This window comes from Dioscorea cayenensis, chromosome 17 (assembly GCF_009730915.1).
Source record: "Dioscorea cayenensis subsp. rotundata cultivar TDr96_F1 chromosome 17, TDr96_F1_v2_PseudoChromosome.rev07_lg8_w22 25.fasta, whole genome shotgun sequence".
Taxonomy (NCBI): Eukaryota; Viridiplantae; Streptophyta; class Magnoliopsida; order Dioscoreales; family Dioscoreaceae; genus Dioscorea; species Dioscorea cayenensis.
The window spans coordinates 18085763-18098432 of record NC_052487.1 but is presented as its reverse complement, the minus strand read 5'-3'; the positions used below and the strand labels follow the sequence as shown (position 1 = coordinate 18098432).

The following is a 12670-nucleotide window of genomic DNA, read 5'->3' as shown; positions in this document are numbered from 1 at the left end:
ATAAAATTAAAAAAAATTATAATAAATAAAATTCAAATATTATCAATTACTCTATTTAAGAGGAAATCAAAGATGTGCATAAATATAGAATAAGCTCAACAATAAATACTTGCCAGTCTTCATCTTTCAGGGATTTTAAAATTTAATTATATATATATATAATTTTAAATAAACACATAAGAGATTTGGTGTCGATAGATGAAGAGACTCTTGGCTAATTATCAGACTTAAATTTCACATAAATAAAAATATAAATATGCAATTACGACATTTAATAAAAATAATATATTATATATATTTATATATATAAATAAAGATTCAAAGAACCGGGGGGAAGTGGAAGCTGCCAAGTAACACACTGGTAGACCAGGAAAACCAAAAGTGCTCCGCGGGTGAACAGAACAAGAGAAGCCCTCCACCACATAAATTCCACGTGTTTCGGGCTCGTTGTTTACAAGCTCTCTTATTACTACTTCTCTCTTCCTCTCTCTCCCTCTCTCTCTTCTCCTCCTCTCTTGTCGCAGCGATTTCCACGCCATTAGAGGGGGACAAACCTTGAGAGAGAGTGAGAGAGAGAGAGAGAGAGGGGTTTGCAACCATCCCAGAAGACTTTTTCCAGCTCCGAAAGCATGGTATCTCTTAGCCAAAGCTCCATTCTGGTAATCATTCATTAACTGTATATAAAAGCACCAACTTTGCCTTCTTTTTATTTTTTCCACTCGTCTCACGCGCACGCGCATCGAACCAGTCCGTTCGCCGCGTTTTTGACGTTTTGGGAAAGTTTTAGAGGTTGGACTTGTATAAAGGTGTCGCCTTTGCTTTTGTTCTTTTGTTGATCAGGGCTGTGGGCAGACGACGGGATTGCTGGGGTTGGGGAGGAGTAGGAGCTTGGCAGTTACGAGGAGATCTGGGTTGGTGGTGAGGTGCAGTGGGGTTGCGAGGAGAGGGAGCTTGGCGATGGAGAATGTGAGTGAGAGCAACGGGTCGGCTGCTGCCTCGGTGGTGGACGCGAAATCCGCCGTTGGTGGTGGCGTGCAGGATGTCTACGGCGAGGATCGTGCCACGGAGGAGCAGCATGTCACCCCTTGGGCCGTCTCTGTTGCTAGGTCTGGATCTTGACCGAGATGCTTCTCTTTGGTTCTGTCCGTTCTTTGTTTTTTTCATCACTTTTCTTTTTTTGTTGTTGTTTTCTCTTTCTTTTGCGGTCGCTTTCCAAGTTTCCATTTGTTTAATCGTCGCTCTTGAATTTTCCTATTTTACCTTTTAATATTAGATCTGGGTAATTGCTCAATAATTTTATCCTCGTTTGCTTTTTTTTTTTCTTTAAATTTTTTTTATTTTAGATCTGTTATTTTAGATTTGCGGGGAATTTTATATTGTACTGGGATGGTTGAATCAATTCTTTCATTTTGATTTTCTATGAATTTTGAATTGCGGATTGATGTGTTGAATTGTTGCTTCGTTTGTTTTTCAAGCAATTTTCAATTTTATGTCTAGAAAATTTTGAGTTTCGATATAATTCTGGATCAAAGTCTGGAAAAATCCAATCTTTATTGAATGAAATTTTGTTCCATAGTGGCTACTCACTGTTGAGAGATCCACACCACAACAAAGGGCTTGCTTTCAATGAGAAAGAGAGAGATGCACACTACTTGCGTGGCCTCCTCCCACCTGCTGTGGTTAGCCAAGACCTTCAGGTTTGCTTTTCTCTCTGTTTATTGCACCACCAAATGTATGAGATGCACCTCTGATGGCATCATTGTTTGCATTGTTTTCTTCAGGAAAGGAAGATCATGCACAGTCTTCGCCACTATAAGGTGCCACTTCAGCGATACATGGCGTTGATGGATCTGCAGGTGTTTAACCGCTTCTTCTTCATGTTGATTTGATGTTTGTCAAGCTGATTTCGTTGTTACTATGGTTATTATTATTTTGTTCATCAGGAGAGGAATGAGAGGCTTTTCTACAAGCTTTTGATTGATCATGTTGAGGAGCTGCTTCCTGTTGTTTACACACCTACAGTTGGCTTGGCTTGCCAGAAGTATGGTGCCATTTTTAGAAGGCCACAAGGACTATTCATCAGTTTGAAGGAGAAGTCTGTTCTTGTTCTTGTGTCGTGTTTTGTTTATTTGGTATAATTGTCTAATTTATTATCAGATTCTAAGGTTTATTCTTCTCACAGGGGGAAGATTCTTGAGGTATTGAGGAACTGGCCTGAGAAGAGGATTCAAGTTATTGTGGTTACTGATGGAGAACGAATTTTGGGGCTTGGAGATCTTGGCTGCCAGGTCTGAAAGTTATAATGTTATAATGCCTGGATGTCTCTTCTAACGTCGTGGCAATTTCTTCTTTGACGTCTGTATAGGGAATGGGAATTCCTGTGGGAAAACTTTCATTGTACACTGCACTGGGAGGACTCCGCCCATCTGCGGTAAACATTTAGCCATTCATTGCTTTGCTTACTTTTGGAGGAAAGGATTTCTTGTGATATCAGTATCTTTCTTAAAATAGTGAGAAAATTCAAATTTGATTTATTGTTGGCAGTGCCTACCTATCACAATTGATGTGGGAACAAACAATGAGCAATTGTTGAAGGATGAGTTTTATATTGGGTTGAGGCAGAGACGGGCTACTGGACAGGCAAACTCACTGCCCTTGCAAATATTGATTTGCTTCCAGTAATGATTTATGACTTCCTGATGTGACCTTTATTCTGGTTTAGGAATATTTGGAGCTTTTGGATGAATTCATGTCTGCAGTCAAGCAGAATTATGGAGAAAAAGTCCTTATCCAGGTTGAACATTGGCTTCTGGTTGCTTATGATATGAATTCGTAGCGCATACTGTTGATACTGATGTTTGCAATTTGTGCCTCATTTGTGGTATTTTTGCAGTTTGAAGACTTCGCGAACCATAATGCATTCACATTGCTTGATAGATACAGCAGATCACACCTTGTGTTCAATGATGATATTCAGGTACCTGGAAAACAGTTTTGTTATTGAAATTTCTCAAATTTCTATTGGCTGATTGCCTTTGTGGCTGTTATTAACTCTGGATGGTCATATTGCTTTTAATTTTTTCATTTTTGTTTGTGAATATGGCCTGAAATAGTTGGCTGATTATTTCAATAATTATCATTGCAGGGCACTGCTTCTGTGGTCCTTGCAGGGGTAGTTGCAGCACTAAAGTTGGTTGGTGGAACTTTGGCAGAGCACACTTTCTTGTTCCTTGGAGCTGGAGAGGTAAGCCACCTATAATGTGTCTTTACTTGCTATTGATGTCAAACTATGGACAGGTGGGATTTAACCATGACAACAAATGATAAAGCTATATAAAGTTTTTAGTAAAAAAAAAATGTTGAATTTAATTGTCTGTTAAAGGAATACTATGCATGTCCTGTAATTTGGATGGAACAAATAAATGACAGAAGGTGATATTACGAGTTCTATTATTTCTTGGTTGCAGGCTGGCACTGGTATAGCGGAACTCATAGCTCTTGAAATGTCAAAGCAGGTAACACAACTAAGTGCGGCAAACTTTCGAGTTACATGTTGTCCTTGTAAATTATTCATTTGTTAACTAAGAGAATTCCAAGTTTAGATCATTACTGTAAATTGTATTTTTTTTCCTCGGATGATTGTTGTAGACAAAAGCTCCATTGGAGGAGAGTCGCAAAAAGATATGGCTGGTGGATTCTAAGGTAAAGAAGAAGTTGCTTGATTCTCTTTGTCAATGGCCCTCAACTATTTAATCTTTTTATTTGAATTTATATAATAAAATTCATGAATATTGTCCATGATAGGGATTGATTGTCGACTCCCGGAAGGACTCACTTCAGCATTTCAAGAAACCTTGGGCACATGAACATGAACCTGTAAAAAACCTCTTGGACGCGGTTAAGGTATAAAATATCTTCATTTAATATAATTTCCCTGCACCCTTTATTTTTTCTGTACTCCTAAGTTAGCTTTACATAGTCTATCCTATTTATTGATTTCCTAAATCATAAATGGTAAACTTTGCAAGTCAATAAAAGCTTGTTTGTAAAAATAAATCTCAAGCGAGTTTAATTTATTACGCATTGGTGGTGGCCATCATGAAATTAGTTTTGTTTAACAATGGCCACATATCTAAATGGTCTCTCTAAACATAGTCCACATTCATATTTTTTGATATACTCGTGTAAATTTTTCAGCAACAGAGAATATTTTGTACGTGCAGATGTTATAAAACACCGAACCCAAGAGGCTTTAAATAATATAATTTGTTCAATTCAAACACTTCTTTAACTATTAATTATTAAAGGACCAGCTTTTGATTCGTCTTGCCACACATCCTTCTTCTACAGAGTTGTCTTACAAGAAGTTTGTCATATGAAATGTCAAATTCACTTTCTGTTTTTGTTAGGCCATCAAACCTAATGTACTAATTGGATTTTGGTTTGTCTTGCTGCACATCCTACTTTTAGAGAATCTAGTATATCATAAGAAGTTTTCATATGAAATGTCTAATTCACTTTCGGTTTTTCTTTGTTAGGTCATCTGCTGTTTGGATTTTGATTTATCTTGCTGCACATCCTACTTCTAGAGAATTTAATGTATCAAGAAGTTTTTCATATGAAATGTCTAATTCACTTTTGATTTTTCTTTGTTAGGCCATCAAACCTACTGTACTGATTGGATCATCTGGAGTGGGTAGGACATTCACACAAGAGGTGGTTGAAGCCATGGCTTCATTTAATGAGGTCCGTCTGTAGATTTTTGTATAACATCACCTAATTGTCTTGTCTATACCGTATTTATCTCACGGCTTAAATAAAAATGCAGAAACCCTTGATTCTTGCTCTGTCAAACCCAACCTCACAATCTGAGTGTACTGCTGAGCAAGCTTATACATGGAGCAAGGTAAATTGCCTTGCATTATACATTCTCACTATCAATTGTCATTCCTTCAAACTTCAAAGATTAATCCTACGCATAAATTTGAAAAGAAACCTCTCTAACCAGTAACCATTGACACATGATTTCTTTTCCCAGGGCCGTGCAATTTTTGCTAGTGGCAGTCCATTTGATCCTGTTGAATATGAGGGCAAGGTTTTCGTTCCCGGCCAGGTATGAAGTTCATTCTATAGATGAGCTTGAGATGTTAAATAATTTTCTCTGGAGACCTGGTTGATGTTTTATTCAATGTCACCAGGCAAACAATGCTTACATCTTCCCTGGATTCGGCCTTGGTCTGGTGATGTGCGGAGCGATCCGTGTACACGATGACATGCTTCTTGCAGCCTGTAAGTGAACAAATACAGATTCACTGATCTCATGTTAGTAATCCAAACATTTTCTTTCGAGATAAATAATGCTTTTTGTCCTCTTTGCTGAAAAACAGCCAAAGCTTTGGCTCAGCAAGTGACTCAAGAACACTACGATAAAGGATTGATCTATCCGCCTTTCACAAATATCAGAAAAATATCTGCACATATCGCGGCCAAAGTTGCTGCCAAAGCATATGAGCTTGGTAACTCTTTGACGATTAATATTTCTTTAAACCTTAACAAAATATGTTCATCAATCTTATTGACATCATCAAACTTGGATTTTTTTTGCAGGGCTTGCTAGTCATCTCCCTCGTCCGGAGAACCTGGTGGAGCACGCGGAGAGCTGCATGTACACTCCTCTCTACCGTAACTACCGATAAACCAGCTCGAGTTTTACCACAGAATAGAATCCATATATATATATATATATAGTGATCATTTTATGCAGCTATTTTTAAAGCTGCAGTTTAAGTTCAGTTATGGTTGTGGTTGCTGTTGTGGTTTTTAATTAATTAGTTTGGGAAAAAGGCTTTTAATTGTGTGGGATTTATGGTATTAATAATTCTTTTGGTGCTGGTTTGAGGTTCAAATGCAGCATTTGGGTTTTAAGTTACTTAGCCTGCAGTGGAGGCTGTTGGATCTAATTAATGAGTATTCGTTGTATCATGACTCTTTGCTTTATATTGCATATTCATTATAGATTTAAATTTAAATCATTCCTTTAATTTTTCACTTGCTTCTTTTTATCAAAAGATTTAATTCCTGCTTTGTTTGTGTATAATATCAGGCTTGTTTCATATATATATATGTATATACGTATATATGTGTCATTACAAACTTTGCAAGGGGTGTGATTATATATATATGGACAATAATATTAGTTTTTGTAAGGGTCTGAAGGCAAAAGGTGGTTTTTCTTCTAGGATTAAATTATTTAAAAGTCTCTGAGATTTTTTATTCTATCTATTCAGTCCCTCTGATTTTTTTTTTTAATTTAATTTTTTTAATCTTTTGAGTCCTTAATTTATAGTAACTTTTCCTATCATCTTAGAGTCAGGAGTTTAAAATTTTCAAAATGCCCATATTACCCCTTGACCAAGCAATCAGTGCGTACCAAGTCAAAGTGCAAGGGCGGCCTCCCACGGTGAGGTTAAAATAGTCATTTTGGAACTATTACTTGTGTTTTGGTAGCCGTACAAAGCAAAAAACAAAAAAGTGAAAATTGCTTGTCTGCCCCTGCAAAACCATAAAATTGCTTAAATACCCCTATAAAAATACTATTTGCTTGCATACCCCCATAAAATTAATTTTTTTACTTGCATATCCCTGCCGTTAGTTACCGTTAGCCACTGTTAAGGTTTATAGAATTAACCATAGTTCCCACTTAACCCAACTTAATAAAATTACATAATTACCCTTAACTCTTTCTTTCCCATTTCTTCCAAACAAGAACCCTTAACTCTTTCTTTCCCATTTCTTCCAAACAAGAACCCTTCCATCGTTGCTCGCTCGTTAATGGCGGTCTGAGGGCTTCTCCATCCTTTCTTCCTCTTTTCTGTGACCTTTTATTCTTGGTCAATAGGGGTTCTAGAGTTGCAAGACAACCAGGTTGGGATGAGCATTTTGTTGTTTTTATATTATTTTGGAATTATTTTCCCATGATTTAGTGCGTTGGAATTTGTTATTTGTGAACCAATTCTGTTGAGTCTTGGATTCTTTCATGTTTGGTTGCTTGATCTATGGTTCTTGATCCTTTGCTGGTGATTATTTGTTAATGGATTGGAGTATGATGCGTTTGTTTTGTTGGAATTCTTCAGAAATTAACCAGGAAAATGTTTCTTTCTGATTGATCACTAGGGTTCTTGTGTGGCTGTATGTTCTCCTTTCTCTTTTCATAGTGTGATAAAGATTGATCTTTGTTTATTTTCTTGATTTAGTTTATGTTTTGAGATTAGACTTGTGAGAAGATATTTTTATGAGATGCAAAAACTCATTTGCCGAAACATACAACATTACAATAATAGCCTTTTTATTCAAGGATAGGTTGGTAATAGCAGATAAGAGTATGGCAATTACTTTGTTGGAGTGAACTACAACCAGCCATAAATGTGCAAACTGAGCACAACAACAAAACAACCTTTGAAAAGCTCTCTTCTGCTCTCTCTTGTAATAAATTGGAAAAGTATTAATAATAATAATAATATAATATAAAAAAAAGGAAAGAATAATTTTAATGTTTGGTTGTGGCACCAGATATCTGGTTAACCAAACTGCTCTCATATGCAACTTGGCCATCATGATTAATAAACTGGAAAAGTATTAATAATAATAATATAATATAAAAAAAGGAAAGAATTATTAATGCCTATGACTGCCTTTCTTATATTATATCATTGATTGATGAAACCAAATAAAATTTGTATTGTACGTATTATCAGCATGTAAAAGTTTTATGAAATAATGAACTATTTTTTATTGTGGCCAAAGAAAGAAGGAATTCTCAGAAATAATCTGCTAATACTACCAGATTTGTTATCCCTTGTACTAATTTATGTAAATCTTAGTTTAGCATATGATTCTGTACCAAAATTCTACAAATTACATCTTTTCCTACCAACTGACTAATGTACTTTGCTCTCAAGTATACAAATGCAAGGTAATTGCTGCACCTTAAGTAGAGGCATTGCATCGAAGAAAGAACTTGGCAAATGCCTTTGTATATATCTTTCTTTTTGGACTTTGTATCAAACCTAATGTCCGGACGTCATTATATTGATGTTCTTTATATCCACTTGCCTGTTTTTTTTCTTCTGCTGCTGTGAGTTTGGGTTTCTTGTATATAAGCAGTGAAGCAATAATAGAAGGTTTTGATTCTTCTACAACTGGTACAGGTAAGAAGTTTCATAAGTTAATGCTTGACTATATAAAAATGCCTTCATGCTTCACTAATTCAAAAGCCATGTTTGTGTTGTTGAACATGGTAATGTTTTTGTTATCTTGGTGATGTTTTTAATCCAAATTTTCTTTAATTTTGGGTTTGCAACTATTTGAAGATTGTATATCCTTTCATGTACACTTTAGTTAGAAAGTGTTGCCAACTATACTCAATTTTCTTGCTTTTTAGCATGGTCATAGAATTTCATCCTAATGGTATATGTTGATTATTGGCAGATCATTTCATACAATGGAAAGTTCTTCTACATTAAGACTCAAATTTAAATATGGTGGATATTTCAAGAACCATGGGGATGCTAAAAGAAAATATTGTTTGGGAAGGCAGAAGACAATGGTGATAGATATAGATTTCTACAACTTGAAAACACTAGAAGAATATTTATCACAGTTTTTTTTCTTGGGATATCAACCAGATTCCAAAGTATTGGTGCATCAAAAGAGGTGTGGAGCCAAGGGAATTTGTTGAAATCATCATCGATTCGGATCTTCCGCATGCATTAGATATGTGGAAAGAAGATAAAACATGTGAGATTTATGTGGTGTTGGATGATGTTACACCTATTGGCAGTACAAGGGGGTTGGAAAACAAAGCAAATGAGGGAACAAGATATGCCCTCACTGAAAAGCAAAGTTACCAAGTGCATCAAATAGAAGGAAGCTCATGTGATCCAATTGAAACTGAACCAAGAATCATAAATGAAATGCAACAGGCAGAAGAAGATGAATCAGATGAGGACTATGTAGGCAGTGATGAGGATAGTGTCTCTACAGGAGTTGATGAAGATATGGAGGTTGAAAGTGAAAAAAGTTATCATTCTCTCTATAATAGCAGTGACTCCGATGATGACAAACATGTTGATGCCTTTGAAGGTGAGATTTATGAAGTTGATGAAGAAAATCCCATTATAGAAGTTGGAAGAAAGTTTGAAGATGTCTATCATTATAGAAGATGTTTACAACATTTTGCTATATTGAAAGAGTTCTCAATAACTTATATTAAAAGTGACCAAAGAAGAGTAACAGCAAGATGTGCTTCTGAAGATTGCTCATGAAGAGTTCATGCATCTACACTACCGGAAGAAGATGTATTTCAAATCAAGACAATGCAAGGAGAACATTCATGTAGTTCAGTGAACAAAAAGTGGGAACAAAAATGGCTACCAAAAAAATTGGGTTGCGAGATAGAGTTATTGAGTGGCTTAGAAATGAGGGTGAAGTGGCACCATCTGAATTAAGAAGAAGACTAGTGGAAAAATATCACGTGGCCTTGCCTTACCATAGAGTGTGGAGGGGAAAGGAGATTGCAATGTCTATTATTCATGGTTGTTGGGACAACTCTTATTCGAAGATGATGGCATTCAAAGAAGAGTTGGTTAGAAGAAACCATGGCACTGTGGTGAAAATTGATAGGATTCAACAACATGATGGATGGCATTTTAGAAGAATATTTATTAGCATTGGTGCTTGCAGTGTAGGCTTCTTGACGTGGGTGTAGGCCTTTCTTGGGCCTAGATGGATGTCATCTAAAAAGGCAAGTACAAAGGCGTCATGCTAGCTGCAACCTCAATTGATGGTGCTAACAGATTATTTCCAGAGAGCTCTATGGGATTGTAGAGTCGAAAAATATTGAATCATGGACATGGTTTCTCGATGCATTGTATGAAGCAATTGGAATGCCTAATGGATTGGTTTTTGGCTTCGACAGTGCGTAAGGGGTTAGAGGAAGCAATTTCTAAGATATATCCTCTTCTCGAACACAGGACATGTGTGAGACATTTATACAAGAACTTCAAGAAGAAGTTTGCTGGGAATATATTGCGTAAGATTGTTTGAGTCACCGCAAATGCATTTACTACAACAAGCTACATTTCTTCTCTAGAAAGTTTGAAAACAATAAATATGAGGGCATATGAATGGTTCTTAGACTTGGAGAAAAGGCGTGAAATTTGGAGTAGATCTCAATTTGGGACTATTGCCAAGTGTCATTACATCACAAACAATATCTCCGAAAAGCTTCAATGCATGGGTTGCGGATCCAAGACACAGGCCGTTGTTGGATTTACTTGATACTCGTCGGACAAAAAAATAATGGAGATGATGGATAAAAAGAAGGACTTTTGGCGACTAGATGGAAAGGGAAAGTTGTTCCATTTGTAGTAAAAAAATATCGGAGAATCAAGTATGTGTTTAACTGAATATCATGTTAGAAGAAGCATTGACTATAAGGCAGAAGTATCATATAAAGACAAGAGATGTGAAGTGGTACTCAATGAGAGAAAATGCACATGCAGAAGATGGCAAGTATCAGGTATACCATGTATGCATGCCCTTGCTTTTATCCATTCCATCAGAGGAGCAAAATGGGAAGATTATGTTGATGATTATTTCTCAGTAGACAAATATAAAGCAACCTATCAAATGGAGGTTGCACCTATGCCTGATATGAATGAATGGGTCATTACTGGTGATGGTGAGTCTTTACTACCACCTATCTCAAGGAGGCCAGCTGGTAGGCCTAGGAAAAATAGGATCAAAGGTTTTGATGAAGTCAAGAAAGGTAGGCACAAATGCAAAAGGTGTGGATCTTTTGGTCATCATGCAAAAAAATGTAAAGAGCTAGAGAAAGAAAGTGATCCTTCAATGCAATCTATGGCTTCATCATCTAATGTTCAACAAACCTATAGGTAAGCAATGAATATTTAGTTAGGGGCTTCAATACATTCATGTCATACTCATTTTTAACAAAAGAAATATTTTATTTAGGGGAAGATCAAGATCAAGGGAAGGATATAATGTTTTTGTGCCACCAACAGTAAAAAAAAGTGGGAGGCCTAAGAAAATTAGAAGGGAGAATCAAAACCAATGAGTTGGATGATCCACAATTGATACTTAAACATGTATATCTTCATTTTCTTATTTTTTGTTAGTTATTGATTATGAGTTTCATTCTTTCTTCATGTTGTCTTTCCTATAATGATTTCATTTATTTTTAAGTTCTAATCGCAAATTCATTTTCATTTTTCAGGTTGATGTTGAGAATGGAGTTTGAGGTTGTTATTTGTGTTATTTGGAGATTGTTGTTTTTTAGAAGTTTAGTGTGTTTTTGCATTAATGAACATATGTATTATTTTAGTTGATGTTAAAAAAGTTGGTGTTGGATGTAATTTGTTTTAAAGAATTTTATGGAGAACTTGTTTTGTTCAAAAATTTGATGTCCTTTAGAGAACTTGATGGTAAAAATCTTGATATTGGATGGATGTTCAAAAAAATTTATTGGACTTCTTTCTTATAAATTTCATATGTGATAATATTTTGAGTAGATGTATGAAATTATTTGTTATATATTGTTACATGTCGTAATTTTTTACCTATTTTTAGGTTGTGATTGTAAAGAGCAAGTGATAATGTAAATTTTTTAGATATTGTAAAAATCTTAAAAATATGAATTTACTCAAAAATTCATGATTTTTAATAATTTTTTTAAAAAAATTATTGCGTATATAAAAAAATTACATTAGTTATCTATAATTTAAAGTCTATAAAATATAATAAAAAAAATTGATGGGTATATTAACAAACCCATAAAGGTCATTTATTGAATGAAATGAGTAATATCTACAAAATAAGAAAAAAATTTAGAGGGGTATATAAGCAAACCCATTTTAGTAATTTACCCATTTGTTGAATGAAATGTGTAATGTCTATAAAATAAGAAAAAAAAAATTTTAGAGGGGTATATAAGCAAACCCATTTTGGTAATTTACTCTTATTCCATCCATTGATTTAACACCATCAATGGTCAACTTAACCATAGGGGCATATAAGTAAATATAATTAATTTGTAAGGGTATACAAGCAAATATCATTTTTATGAGGGTATTTAAGTAAATTCATGATTTCATAAGGGTATGCAAGTAAAAAACCCAAAAAAAACCTCAAAGTTTGGCAACTGTTCTATAGTTTTAGGAGAAATGATTCTATGAACACGGAACTGACTTATCCTCACATGTTGAATTATTTCAATTTAATGATTTAAAATAAAAAGTAACAATTTTTTTTAATATAATTACTAATATATCCATATATTATATAATAAATAAATAACAAAATTTATAAATCCATAGTTAAGAATGAGCCACGTTTCAATTTCATGGTAACTACAATGGGCACCAAAAGTCCCTTAACTTGTGGATGATGGGATCGAATCCAATGAGGGTAAGGTGAGACACCTAAAATATTTAAAAAGCCTGCAAATGCCTTTATAAAACTTATGTTATGTTTGGATTGAGGCCGGCAAAGGAAAGTAAAGTAAAACGAGAGTTTTTGAGGGTCAGAGTCAGCCCTCCTCTCATTTGAATAGATATTTTTAATTTCACGAAGGGAAAAGAAGAGTTAACTC

The 12670-nt window shown here is 35.0% G+C and overlaps 2 protein-coding genes across 2 annotated transcripts; both read left to right on the top strand.

The window, feature by feature from the left end:
• The first annotated feature begins 443 nt into the window (after window positions 1-443).
• On the top strand, window positions 444-6023 carry LOC120280398 (NADP-dependent malic enzyme-like). The gene is made up of 20 exons (XM_039287240.1): window positions 444-659; window positions 841-1106; window positions 1577-1697; window positions 1782-1856; window positions 1944-2095; window positions 2183-2288; window positions 2366-2431; window positions 2545-2640; window positions 2723-2794; window positions 2894-2977; window positions 3146-3244; window positions 3468-3515; window positions 3649-3702; window positions 3805-3903; window positions 4657-4746; window positions 4829-4906; window positions 5039-5113; window positions 5199-5289; window positions 5388-5516; window positions 5608-6023. Exons 1-20 carry the CDS (start codon window positions 630-632, stop codon window positions 5694-5696), a joined length of 1920 nt encoding a protein of 639 aa, XP_039143174.1. The 5' UTR covers window positions 444-629; the 3' UTR covers window positions 5697-6023.
• A 4486-nt stretch (window positions 6024-10509) lies between these two features.
• LOC120281412 lies at window positions 10510-11489 on the top strand. Its single transcript, XM_039288257.1, has 2 exons — window positions 10510-10955; window positions 11297-11489. Exons 1-2 carry the CDS (start codon window positions 10591-10593, stop codon window positions 11406-11408), a joined length of 477 nt encoding a protein of 158 aa, XP_039144191.1. The 5' UTR covers window positions 10510-10590; the 3' UTR covers window positions 11409-11489.
• Window positions 11490-12670: the final 1181 nt, after the last annotated feature.